This window comes from Prionailurus viverrinus, chromosome D3, assembly GCF_022837055.1.
Source record: "Prionailurus viverrinus isolate Anna chromosome D3, UM_Priviv_1.0, whole genome shotgun sequence".
In the NCBI taxonomy this organism is placed as follows: Eukaryota; Metazoa; Chordata; class Mammalia; order Carnivora; family Felidae; genus Prionailurus; species Prionailurus viverrinus.
This window is the reverse complement of record NC_062572.1, coordinates 68,006,670-68,019,748: the sequence shown is the minus strand read 5'-3', so window position 1 is coordinate 68,019,748 and position 13,079 is coordinate 68,006,670. Positions and strand designations below refer to the sequence as shown.

Below are 13,079 nucleotides of genomic sequence, written 5' to 3'. Positions count from 1 at the left end.
CTCTTTGTGACAGGGCATACACACAGCCAAAAGGAAGAAGGTGGCATACCCAGGGACGTCCTGGCTCTGAGGAACACGGGGGCAACTCGAGCGGAAAGCTAGCTCCGCCCTAGTTCCACAGGGGACCGTGGGACCCGGGACATGGCTGGAACTAAGTGCATGTGCCCTGGGACTGGGGAGCCCTCCTTCAAGACAGAATTTCCCCTTTCACTGACCCAAACTCTGCCTTCCTCGCCCTGGCTGAGCCCCTCGGGTGCCCAGCGAAGCCGCCGTCTCCCCCTTTTCCTGCCCTCCCCTTCCCCAGACGCTCCCCTTCCACACTCCGTGCACTGTAAACATGAGAAAAACAAAAGCAAAGGAAAAAACAAAACCAAAAACAAAACAAGAACCACCCCCCTCCCGCCTCCCAACCCGGGTGAAAAAAAAAAAAAAATCATCCTTTTTCACCAGAAACAGGATTTGGCTTTTTTTTTTTTTTTTTTTCACCTTTGATTCCTTTTTCCTTTTTTCTCATAAAGATGGGAAGATTTGGGCTGTCGTTGGTTGGTTCAGTCAGGCACCAAAACAAGGAACTCAATGAGAAATATTTGGTGCGAATTCGTAATAGCGACATGTCCACCACAAGATGACTAGAGCACCACACACAACATTTTTCTTAAGCTAACATGCTCCGGCTGCCATCCACAGAAATAGCTAGAGACCCCTACATGGTTTCTACGTGGTCGAGAGGTATATACACAATCCTTCAAAGGACAGGATTGAGGGGCCTGTCTATCAGCTAGGACCTTCCAGTTCGCGTCCAGATTCTCAGCAGCGTGGGCCCCCCCTTCCCACCCCTGCTCCGGGCACGGCCAGCTCCCTCCCGCGCAGCGAGGTGGATGGGGGCAGTCACCGCTCTGGATGGGGGGGGTCGCCCCCCCACCCCTCCTTTCCCTCAGACACTGATACCGCCAACTCCTCTTTCCACAAAATGTGCTTGCAGGCTTTTCCTCTACATCAAATGGCTCAGAAGGCAAAGTTTGGCTGCAAGGGCTATGGCCGTGGGGGGGACCTGGTGAAGGAAAATGGGGTGTCCACTGGCTAATTCCTCCCTCAGCTGTCGGCTCCCAGTTGTGTCTCAATGTCCACTCGGCAGATGGGACATTTCTTGCTCATGGCGAGCCACTGGTCCACACACAGTTGGTGGAAGAGGTGCATACAGGGGAGGCGCCTGGAAGAGAAGGGAGGGTCAGAGGACCGGTGGAAAGAGAGGGGCCCGGGGCGGGGCCAGAGGCGGAGCAACACCGGCTCTCACTGGACTGGGGACCACACCAACACCACGGGGGATGGGCCAAAGAGGGTGTGGGGAGCCCTGTTCCAGAGCGAGGCTGTGGCTGGGATGGGAAGTCATGACAAGGCCCTCCTCCACGAAGCCCTTTCAGACCAGCTGAAAACAAAGCCATGACTTTGTCTTAGACCCATCCAGGCCAAATATCACCCTGCTCTCTCACACTCTGTGTCCACCAGTCCACACCATAGACATCGCACATCTCCGGTGTTCCACGCCCACCTGCCGGGAGCAACCACGCGGCACACTGTGGCACGCCCAGCACACACATGCACAAGTGAGCAAGCACCACGCCCCTGACATACAGCAGGTGACTGATCGCAAATGCCTGTGCGGGAAGGGAGGGGGAACAGAAGAGTCTGGCCTCCTACCTCACATCTTCTCCATCTTCCAGCATAGACAGGCAAATTGTGCATTTCTCATCTGTGTCTGACTCCTCCCCCTCTTCCTTCTTGCCCTTGCCATCCTGGGGTCTTCGCTGTGAGAAGAGGAGGGGCGTTAGTTACCTGGAACAGACGCACCTGGTGCCTACTGTCTTTCATCCACAGCCTCCCCTCCCTTACATGTAAGTCAGTGTCTCTCTTAAGTTCTTAAGGAAACCCCAGGCTGGTGTGCCGTCGCTAGACCCTTCTCCTGGCCTCCTCTCCAACTCTTCCTCCTTGCCTCAGGATACAGGGGTGGTATGCTGGCCGAGGGCACATAGGGTTTGGACAGGAAGCGGGTGCCTAATGAATCGATCCTTCGCAAAACAATGGTTTGTGCATGAACGGTTTGCTCTATTCCCTTCATACTCTCCATCCTCCTTACATCCTTTCCAACATAGATCCCTGCCTCCAGGCTTTTCCCTCACATTTAGGTCCAGCAAGCTCCACCCATCCATCCACCCATTTAAACCTCCATCCATCCATCTATCCATCCATCGATCCATCCATCCTGTTTCCCTCCCTCCCTTCCTTCCTCCCTCCCTCCCTCCCTCCCTCCCTTCCTTCCTCCCTCCCTTCCTTCCTCCCTCCCTTCCTTCCTCTCTTCCACTCAACTAACGTCTACTCATTTATTCATCTATTACTAGATGAAGGCAAAACTCCTCAACCTGGCATTAACTCCTGTAATTTTATATTGTTGAATCTCTTCCTATCCAGAAAGTTCCTTTAGCATAGGCAACAGCTCCAGACACAAGTCTGGACATCAAACATTCTGTTTATACTTACTGACTTTAGTTGTCCTGTTTTAAATTCTATGCTAATTACTTGAAAATAGTTAACTAGTTTATAGGAAGTTCCAAGCTCTTAGATGCTATGGACCATGGTCCACCCTTCTTTAGGTAGTGTTCCACACTTGGCCAAGTAGAAGGCACATCACTGGTGCTTAAAAACATATTCTGGAGAGCAAGGAATCTAATCAGTGAATGAAACCAGCCATGTTTCTTGTCCTCATCCCCATGCTGTGCAGTGAAACAGTCTGATAATATCCATGGGAAGAAAACTAGCCCTTCTGGCCCCTTTTCCAAAGAGAAGCAGGGGTAAAGGCCATTCTTGCCAAGAGAAAAATCTGAAGAGTCACAAGATAAGAACCATGCACAGAATGACTGTAAGCTTCATGCCAGGCTTGGGGGCCAGGTTTCCCCACTCTGGTCCCTGGTCCAAAGCCCTGGAGATCCCTAGTGTGATATGGCGTCCAGAGTACCATAGCCTCCCTGGAACACTGAAGAAACTCTAAGCTTCTGCTCTCAGCCTCCCTGTGCCCTGCACACGCTAACTGCAAACCATGCGATGGCCACTGCATAAGTGTGCCCTTATCTAGAATCCAGAAAATCAAAATTACGCCCTTAGTCACATATAACCACCGTGGCTTTTGAGTCTGAACGGAGTCATGATAGTCGGCCTGCCTAACAGCCCAGCAGTGTTTCTGGTGGGGAGTGGCCTTCTTTTAGCTGGTCCTTTGAGAAAAGGGATATTCCATAAATGACACTAATAAGAGTCACTATTTGCCTATTTTCTATTGTTTCTCCCGACCATTATTCATGATTTCCTTTTTATAGCTAATGATTTAAACCTAATTGTCTTACCTTGTTTTACCATGTCTAATCTATATTTAATGATTGTCTCTTTTCGAATCTTTTCCTATTTTCTCTTTTGTGTTTGTAATCTTTTAGGTCTTCTGGGTTTTTTCTTCTCTTCTCATCCATGTAACTTTTATTTTAACAGTAACTTTTCTCAGCATTTATTTCTTTCATATTTATTTTACTCCTTCTGTCTGTCCCTCTTTGTCCTCATGCACAATACCTTTTCATGTCAGTGTTATTGGTTTTAATTCTGTATGTTGCTTCCGTATCTTTTTTAAAAAGTGTTTATTTTATTTTTGAGAGAGAGTGTGCAAGTGGGGGGGGGGGCAGAAAGAGAGAGAGAGAGAGAGAGAGAGAGAGAGAGAGAGAATCTCAATCAGGCTCTGCACTGTCAGTGGACAGCCTGAGTGGGGCTCAAACTCAACAACCATGAGATCATGATCTGAGTCTAAATCAGGAGTCAGACCCTTAAACAATGAGCCACCGAGGCACCCCCTATTGCTTTCATATCTTTGCCTAATTCTTATTTTTTACATTTTTCTACATGAATAGATTTATTTTATATATTCTATTCTTATATCACCATTGTAAAATATTTTTCATTTTGTTTTGTATTACTTGACTCTCAGTTAAAATTTTTTTAAATGTATTTATTGATTTCTTTTGAGAGAGACAGCCATCAGCGCAGAGCCTGATGTGGGGCTCGAACCCACGAACCATGAGATCGTGACCTGAGCCAAGATACAGTTGGATGCTTAACCAACTGAGCCACCCAGGCACCCCTCTCAGTTCACATTTTCAAAGTTTTTTTCACAATTTATTTAGGTGGGTCCTAAAGTTTATCATTTCATATTTTTAATTCTTCTGGTTTCTTTTTTATAATATTCTATTCCCCTAATTGTCCCTTTAGTCTCATCATTTTTACCTCAATTCTTTATATCATTGGCTTGGTCCACATTCCCTTCTCATTCTCAATGTATGTTCTGTTCCTGTCTCCTCACGGCCTGTTGCCACGAGGGCAGGTGAGAGTGTGGCCCTGGCAGGAGTGAGGACACCCTAATCGGTGATGCGGAAGCTGCTCTGGGCTCCTGAACACATCACTCATTCCTTCCATGTTCTCCTCCAGTAGCCTAAAGCTCTCCCTGCACAGAATGATCGTTTTCCACTTGGAGATGACACCTTTAGTTACTGAAACACTGTCATTTCCTCTACGAACGCACTACCCATACAGGACACATCGAGGTTAATAAATGTTGATTGAAATCACTTACGGGTGAATCCAATGCCTCTATCTTGGTCTGCAGAGACCAAGATTCATAGTCTGTGACACTGACTACATGGACACCTGGGCAAGCCTATAACAAGTGAGCCTTGTATCAAGGTGAGAGTGGTTCACCATTCCCGGTCACTCACCAGATACCAGGCACTGTACTAAGCTGTTCTATGCATTGTCCCATTGAATCCCTGGAGCACCCCTTATGGTCGCTACTAACACATCATTCCCATTTTACATTATAAAGGTCAGAGAAGGGGCCAGAAAAGCCAAGTAAGTTGTCCAGAGTACCTAGCTATCAGCAGTGGTTATGAACTGAATGTCTGTGCCTCCCATCCCCAAATTCACATATTGACGCCCTACCCTCCAGTGTGATGGTACCAGGAGATGGGGGCTCTGGGAACTAATTAGGTTTAGATGAGGCCATGAAGACAGAGCCCCTGGGATGGTATTAGTGTCCCTATAAAAAGAGGAAAAGACACCAGAGCTTCCTCTCTCTGCCATGTAAGGTTACAGCAGAAGGCGGCCGTCTGCAAGGCAGGAAGAGAGCCATCACCAAGAACTAAATCTGCCAGCACCTTGATCTTGGACTTCCCAGCCTCCAGAACTGCGAGAAATAAATGGCTGCCATTTAAGCCCTCCAGCTGGTAGTATTTTGTTATAGCAGCCCAAAGACAGTGGTAACACTGAAATTAAAAGCTGGCCCTGTCCGACTTCAACGCCGGGTGATCACAACCACTGCACCCTAGCACCTCATGAGGAAGTGAGGATGGGCTCTGGCCTGACCACCATGAGCATTTTCCCACTCCAAGTTTCTCAGCACTTGCCAAGCTTTTAATTCTTAAATTTTAAAAAACTATTTAATACTTGTTTCCATAGAATTTATTTTGTAGGGCGATTTTAGTTTACATTAAAACTGAGCAGAAAACACAGTGCATTCCCAAATCCCTCCCCCTCTCAACACCACACACACACACACATTTTCCTTATTATTAACATTTTGCATTAATGTGGTATCTCTGTTACAACTGAAGGACCAATAGTGATACACAGTTATTAACTGAAGAACATTCGTTTACATTAGGGTTCATTCTTTGTGTTGTAGAATTCTATGGGTTTTGACAAATGCACAATGTCATGTGTCCACCATTACACTATGAATGATACTTTCACTAAAAATACCCAGTCACCCACGTGCTCATTTATTTTCCCTCCCCAAAGCCGTTGGCAACAGGGATCTTTTAACTGTTTAGTTTCACCTTTTCCAGAATGCTATATAGTTGGAATCATATAGTATGCCACCTTTTCGGGCTGGCTTCTTTCACTTAGTAATACGCATTTAAGGTGCCCACATGTCTTTCCATGGCTTAATAGCTCATTTTTAAAAATCATGGAATAATATTCCATTGTATGGATGTACCACAGTTTGTTTGTTTATTCATTCACTTATTGCAGGACATCTCAGTTGCTTCCAAAATTTTTTATTTATTTGAATGTTAAAATGTTTTAAAAACCAAATCCCTGGGTTCTAATCCTACTCCACATTCCTGAGCAATAACTCTGGAGAATCTACCTCTACAGGCTTAGGGTAGAGCCTGTAAACGTGTGGCTTTAAAAGCTCCCCAACTGATCCTGCTGGTCAGTGAGGATTGGAAACCCCTGCTCTGAAGGTTTACTTGCCTATTTGTCCACACAAGGGATTGGACTTGGAATTCTCTTCTAAGGCAAATCTCAGCCTTCACTGCAGGTGCTCCCTTGGCTCACCTCATTCAGATACAAACATTCACATACCTGTACCCCTACCTAATATACCTACTCATAAGTCCATGTGTACCACACACCCAGCCCTCCTCTTTTATGATGAGAGGCACCCCCATCTCCTCTCCTGGTCACACCTGACAGAGACAAGGGAGAAGACCCTGGGAAAGCATCACAGCTTCAGAGCATCTAACCACAGCACCTCAACTATGCAGGCTGACCTGCTTGCAGACGCACCTTCTTGTATTTGTGGGGGAAGGTGAACCTCTCGATGGTGTTCTGTACGGCTCCCCGAGTCACATTTCCCAACCTGTCCTCAAGCTGCAGCAGCTCCTGCAAAGAGAAAAATGTGGATATGTGCACTCTGCATGTACAAGCTTATACACACACACACACACACACACACACACACACACACACACAGAGGATAAGGAGGAAGGGCACTGAAAGATGTTAACAGGAACCATTCACATAGCCATCAGGAAGAACTTGCCTGGTACTGAAAGACCCCACATCTCTACTCACTCTCTCTTTTTCTCTCTCTTACTCTTAACCCTGAAGCTCCCTGCAACCTCCCATGCCCTACCCACCAGCAGGGGAAAGAGGGACGGGACAATGAACAATAATGGTGTCTCCACCAACCCAGCTGGAGCCAGACAGAGGGGCAGGCATACCTCGTAGCTCTCCCGCACTGCAGAGGTGTGTCTGCTGGGGTTCAGTCCCTGGAGAGCAAGGAAGTGAAGCTGAGGGTAAGGGTAGTTTCGGATTTCATGGACCACCTGTTGGGGAGGAAATGCTCAGATGGGATTCCCGGCTGCATGAGCCCGGCATCCAACTCCTCACCACCCTCATAACCACCAATCTGCACACCCTCAAGATTCTTCAGGCAGAAGTTCTATCTTTCCTGCTCCTCTGTCCTCCTCTCCTCATCAAGAACAAAGCCTGTACTAGACCAGCCCCAGAAAAAAAATAACAAAATCAATGAAGTAAATATAAATTAGGGGCACCTGGGGGCGCCTCGGTGGCTCAGTCGGCTAAGCGTCTGACTTCAGCTCAGGTCATGATGTCGCACCGTGTGAGTTTGACCCCCGTGTCGGGTTCTGTGCTGGCAGCTCAGAGGTTGGAGCCTGCTTCGGATTCTGTGTCTCACTCTCTCTGCCCCTCCCCTGCTCACACTCTGTCTCTCTCTTTCTCTCTCTCAAGAAATAAATAAACATTACAAAAATTTAAACTAGGGGCAGCTGGGTAGCTCAGTTGGTTAAGCATCTGATTCCTGATTTTGGCTCAGGTCATAATCTCGCAGTTTGTGGGTTCGAGCCGTGCATCAGGCTCTGCACGGACAGCAAGGAGCCTGCCTGGGATTCTCTCTATCCCTGTCTCCCTGTCCCTCCCCCGCTCACACACACGCATGCTCTCTCTCTCAAAAATAGATGGATAAACATCTAAAAATATATATAAATTAGTAAATATATATACCATATACTAATATAATTAGAAAAATAACTGAGCTGATTGGGCATGTATTTCGTGACAGGCACTGTCTAAGCACTTCACATGATTAAGTTAATGATCTCATCTGCTCTAGAATGTGGGTGCAATTACACATTTTCCTGATAGGACAAATAGGAAAATCCCCATTTTCCTGATGGTGCAAATGAGACACAAATAGATAAAGTAGGTGCCCAAGTTATGCAACCAAGTGGCAGAACCACAATTTCAAACCCAGGCAGTTGGGTGGCCATGGGCCACTTCCTTCCTCTCCACTCTGCACTGCCTTAGACGGGGAAGAGCTGGGGCCAGGGTCCTTACTGGGAAATGCAGTGAGAGCACAAAATTTAAACACAAAAGACTCAGTAATCAAGGTAAGTAATATCTTCACGCACTATCTTTTAAATGGAAATCAATGCGGAAGTCCACAGTGAACAAAATATCAAAAGCTTACATAAAGACAGAATCTGACCCTGTGCTGGCAGGGCTCTGCCTCCCTCACCTCGCTCTGGCATCAGCTTTGTGTCAGAGGGGCCAGATCTCCATCACAGCTCTTTGCTGCATGAACCCTGTTAGCTAACCCCCCTATACCTCAGTTTGCCAATCGGTGAAATAGGGACAATGCCCTTTTGGGTAAGGTTATGGCTAATTCACGCAAAGTGCTTAGAACAGGGCCTGCCATGCAGTAAGTGCTCGATAAACGTCAGCTTTTTTCCCCAGGAGATGGTGCTTCATGACACGAACCATCGCGCCTCAGAGCTGACCAGGGCTCCAGGCCTCTCATTTGACAAATATGGAGACTGAGGAACTGAGTGGCTAATGACACAGGCAAGGGCTGGAAGGGTGGAACTGTGAAGCAGCTGGGAGGAGATAAGATTTTGCCATCTGTCTTTTGCCGCTTTGATGGAATATCCAACTTCGCTCCACTTAGCTCGCAACGCCAGGGACCGACCGAAGGCCCCCAAACCCAACCTGCCCCCTTCTGCCACCCTGATGCCTGCGGTGACAAAGACCAGCCCCCTGCAGAAAGCAGAACTGGATCAGCAGGCAGGGCCCAAGGGCCACCTGTGGGGTCTCCTCTGTCCCTCACAACAGTCCTGTGAGAAGGACAAGGCAGGCTTCCTCCTCCCATCCCACAGATAAGCAAAATCAAAGCCCAGGGAGGCACTGACTCCAAGAAATTAATTAAGTGAGGCCAGGGACCACCAGGACTGTTCTGTTCTCGGCCTCTTCCCCACAGACCACAGCCTGCCACGCACCCCCTTGGCTCCTCGAGCGCCCCACTCAGTCCTGCCGCAGTACCGACTTTGGCCGGGTAGGTGGGAACAGGAGTGGGGAGGGGAGGGCAGCGTGACAGCAGGACCCACGGGAGCCTCTGGCCTTGGCCCACCCTCGGCACCCGGCCGTCGGCACCCGCCGGCAGCAAGGGGGGGTTCTGTTCCCAGCAGGGCCCTTCCACTCACCATCTGCGTGGAGGAGGAGTTTCTGGGAAAGTGGTGCATTCGAGGAGTCGCTAGGTAATGCTGATAGTGCTGAGGGATGGGCCGCACCTGGAACTGGGCAGGGCTCAAGCCGGCGTCCACGCTGAGATCCCTGCAGGGACGAGGCCACAGGGCGGTGTGACTCAGCCGTCTGAAGGGGGTCTGGAGGACGGACCTCAGACCTCAAGCCCAGGGACAAGAGTCAGAGTCACAAACCACCAAGGCTGCAAGGGGCTTGGCATCACCAGCCCCATCGCCTCTCTTTAAAAACGGAGACTCAGAGGAGGCAAGGGGTCTGCCAGGCCTGAAGGGGCAGGGATGGTCTATGCCTCACAAATCTTCTTCAAATTAGTGCACCAAGGCTCCCTACCAAGATAAAGCCCGGCCCTGGCAGAAATGCTGAAAGAAGAATCCAAATAGAGCTGCTCAGGGAGGGATATGCAGCAAAGGGAAGACAAGGGAGGCAGAGACAGAGGTGGGAGCAGAGGCCGTGTTTGGAGAAAACCACAGAAGAGGGACGGACCTCTAGAGCGGTGAGGTTGGAAAATCTATCCTGGACCCCTGCCCCCCACTCCTGCAAGTACAGGAAAACTCATTTCCCTTAAAAATTAGCCAGTCAATGGGGTGCCTGGGTGGCTCAGTCAGTTAAGCGTCTGACTTCGGCTCAAGTCATGATCTCACAGTTTGTGAGTTCAAGCCCCGCGTCAGGCTCTGTGCTGACAACTCAGAGCTTGGAGCCTGCTTGGGATTCTGTGTCTCCCTCTCTCTCTCTGACCCTCCCAGCTTGTGCTCTTTCTCTCTCTCTTTCTCAGAAATAATAAGTGAACACACTTTTTAAAAAAATTTTTAAAAAAATTTAACCAGTCAATGTGACTGAAAAGGAACCAGGTCCTTGGGAAACGGCTAATTTCAGGTCTGGGGCAGAAAACGCACAAAATGTTTTGAAACGTCTTGTCATAACTGCGAGTAAGGAAGCTACCCCAGGTCAGAGGTGAAAAGGATTCAGGAACCATCCCGAAGAGGTTCCCCCTGGCCAGTCTGGACACCTGGCAAGTCAGTGAGCATAATTACGGTGGATGGAAACCCATCGCATAGGTTATGTGACGCTAAGGAAAACAGGGCCCTTTGAAGCATGTCAGGGAACCCAGACTTCATTTTGAAAACTAGTAAAGAAAGGGAAAGAACACAACGTTTACCCTGCCTTTCCTCTATTAGCTGTACTTGAGGGTAACCAAATGGCTGAAGAAGGGAAATTTCTCATCATAAAAGCTTCCTAGGTAATAAATGAGGAAGCAAGGATTGAATTGTCGCCTTTTTGCAGCCCCTCAAGGAATAGAGGCTCCTGGCGAAGATCATTTGATGTTACCATCACAGAAGGAAAGGCAACCAGCTCTCTGCTGGAAGAACACACCCCCTGTGAAGGATTTTTGCCAAGAAATAGTAAGAGCTGAACCGGAATCTGCTCAAACCTTGATCTAAGCACCAGAGCACAGGGAACATAGAGAAACTGAGGGAGGTCTTAAGGGATACACCAGAGTACAAGTGCAACTAGCTGAATCCAGAAAAGGAGAAACTCCACAGAAGCAGCCAAATTCTTCAACAAATATGTCAAAAGAAACAAAAACAAACAAGCAAACAAACAACCAACCAATATGAGAGGCATTTGGCATTAAAGGGATTTCTGTTTCCAGCCGTGATATACATATATATTACGATGTACATGTAGTGCTGTATTTCCTGAATATATTAGCCCAAATCCCTGGGATAACTTTTCATGAGTCTATCATTTGGGAAATGAGCTAAATTCTTGGATCCAGTTGGAAGCAAACTTAGAAACCCACTAATCCAGCCCCCGGGCTCCCCAGGTCCTTCTGAGGCCTGAAGAGTGGCCGTGCCTGACCCACGGTCCTAGGCGAGGCAGTTTGGGCCACCTGGGTTCTAAGCCTTGCCCGGGCCCATTCCATTGACCTGCCTCGGGGAAGGTGTTCCATGGCGCACCCTCATGTGGCCGAAGCTCTGGCTGTATTTACTTAGCAGCCTCAGGGAGGGGGGGGGGGGCACCAAATTCAAAGCAGCAAAGAGATATTCAGGGAATTCTACCAAGAGCAATGTCCAAAGGAACTTAGAACAGAGTCGACCCAATTGCAAGAATGCTAACTGGGGGAGCAATGGCACCTTGACCCACAGTGAGTGGGATAACCTGCCCAGGTTGGCCCTGGGTGGTCTCTGGGATACCCCTCTTATCATCTCACCAGAAAATTCCTTCCTAAACCCAGGATCCCTGAAAAGGGGACACTCATTGGGTGCAAAAGAAGCCTGGATTGGGACTTACCCTAGGACACATCAGCCCCTGGAAAAGCAGTGTCTCCCGCCTTTCTGCTGTTGCCCCAGACTGTGAGAACCTGGCTGAGGGTTGAACAGGGTCACAGAAATACCTTACAGCCCTAGAGCCACAGGGTTAACCCAGAACGGTGTTCTGGAGATTTCCTGTGGGCATTGTCTCAATGCACAGTTTATGTCAGCTCTGTCTAAATATCAAGCTAAACTTGGAGTGCCTGGGTAGTTCAGTTGGTTGAGCGTCCGACTCTTGATTTTGGCTCAGGTCATGATCCCAGGGTCATGAGACTGAGTCCCATGTTGGGCTCACTGGGCGTGGAGCCTGTTTGGGATTCTCGCTCTCCCTCTGTCCTTCTCCCCTTCTCACACATGTTCTCTCTCTCAAAAAAATTTATATTTATATATATATATATATATATATATATATATATACACACACATATATATACACATACACACATATATATACATATAGCTAATATAGCTAATATATATATCGCTAATATAACTAATATATACATATAGCTAAACTTTATTTTCCACTATCAATGGCCTTGAAGCATGCCGTGGTCCGGTTGCTACACAGACCCTTACGTTCTTCCCTGGGGGAGCATCCGTGCTGGACCATCTCACAGGGGAATCTGGAGGCTTGGCAGAGGCACAGCTGCCTGCAGGGGAAGGACAGCAGGAGGCTCTTGTTCGCTGCCCCGCCTCACAGGTCCCAGGTGCCCCTGGGGGGCTCTGCCTGGGCAGGGCTAGTGCTGGGGGTAGGTAGTCAGAACAGGGCATCAGAGTTGGAACTCTGAAACCGGGACTGAGTCAGAGAAGGAGCACCATGAGGACAGAGACATTGGAGCTCAAGTTCAGGGTCGCGTTATCAGGCATGGACCCAAAAGGGGGCATATCTGGGATTGATCCCCCAAGGCCTGCTGCTCCCACACACTCTGGGGCCAAGGTGCCCAGCTAAGAGAAGCTGCCTAGGTAGGGTTCACATATCCGAAAGTAAGGGTGACAGGCCAGGCAGAGAAAGCCCAGGGTGGACCCAGGTGTGCCTCGGGGCAGGGGCCTCCCCTCTTCCCCCGCTAAGGCCTCTCAGGACCTCAGTCTTTATGTTTCTTAGGCAGACAGAGGTCAGGAGGGCAGCATGATTGAGCTGCAGGAGGACAGAAGGTCTGGCTACAGCAAGCAGCCTGGCAGGGCTCACACCCACACTGCACCTGACACCTCTCCAGGCCACCACTCTCCACTCACCCGTGTCACCTACCCGGTCCCAACCTGCTGCACTGGCCCCGACATGTTTGTTCAAATCACTCGGTGTGTGCTGAATTGAATTCAATCGGATGGGCTTGAGTG

At 48.8% G+C, this 13,079-nt stretch overlaps 1 protein-coding gene across 2 annotated transcripts in view; it reads right to left on the bottom strand.

The window, feature by feature from the left end:
* Window positions 1-492: 492 nt before the first annotated feature.
* The window catches only part of ARK2C (arkadia (RNF111) C-terminal like ring finger ubiquitin ligase 2C), a 106,844-nt gene continuing 94,257 nt past the window's right edge, over window positions 493-13,079 (bottom strand). Inside the window, exons 4-8 of one of the 2 annotated variants that reach the window (XM_047828865.1) lie at window positions 9,372-9,501; window positions 7,095-7,199; window positions 6,642-6,753; window positions 1,699-1,805; window positions 493-1,210 (exon numbers count right to left, since the gene is read on the bottom strand). In XM_047828865.1, coding sequence (XP_047684821.1) covers window positions 1,747-1,805; window positions 6,642-6,753; window positions 7,095-7,199; window positions 9,372-9,501 — 406 coding nt within the window. In that variant the 3' untranslated portion in view covers window positions 493-1,210; window positions 1,699-1,746. The remainder of the gene's footprint in view (window positions 1,211-1,698; window positions 1,806-6,641; window positions 6,754-7,094; window positions 7,200-9,371; window positions 9,502-13,079) is intronic. The other variant, XM_047828864.1, reaches the window with a different exon arrangement.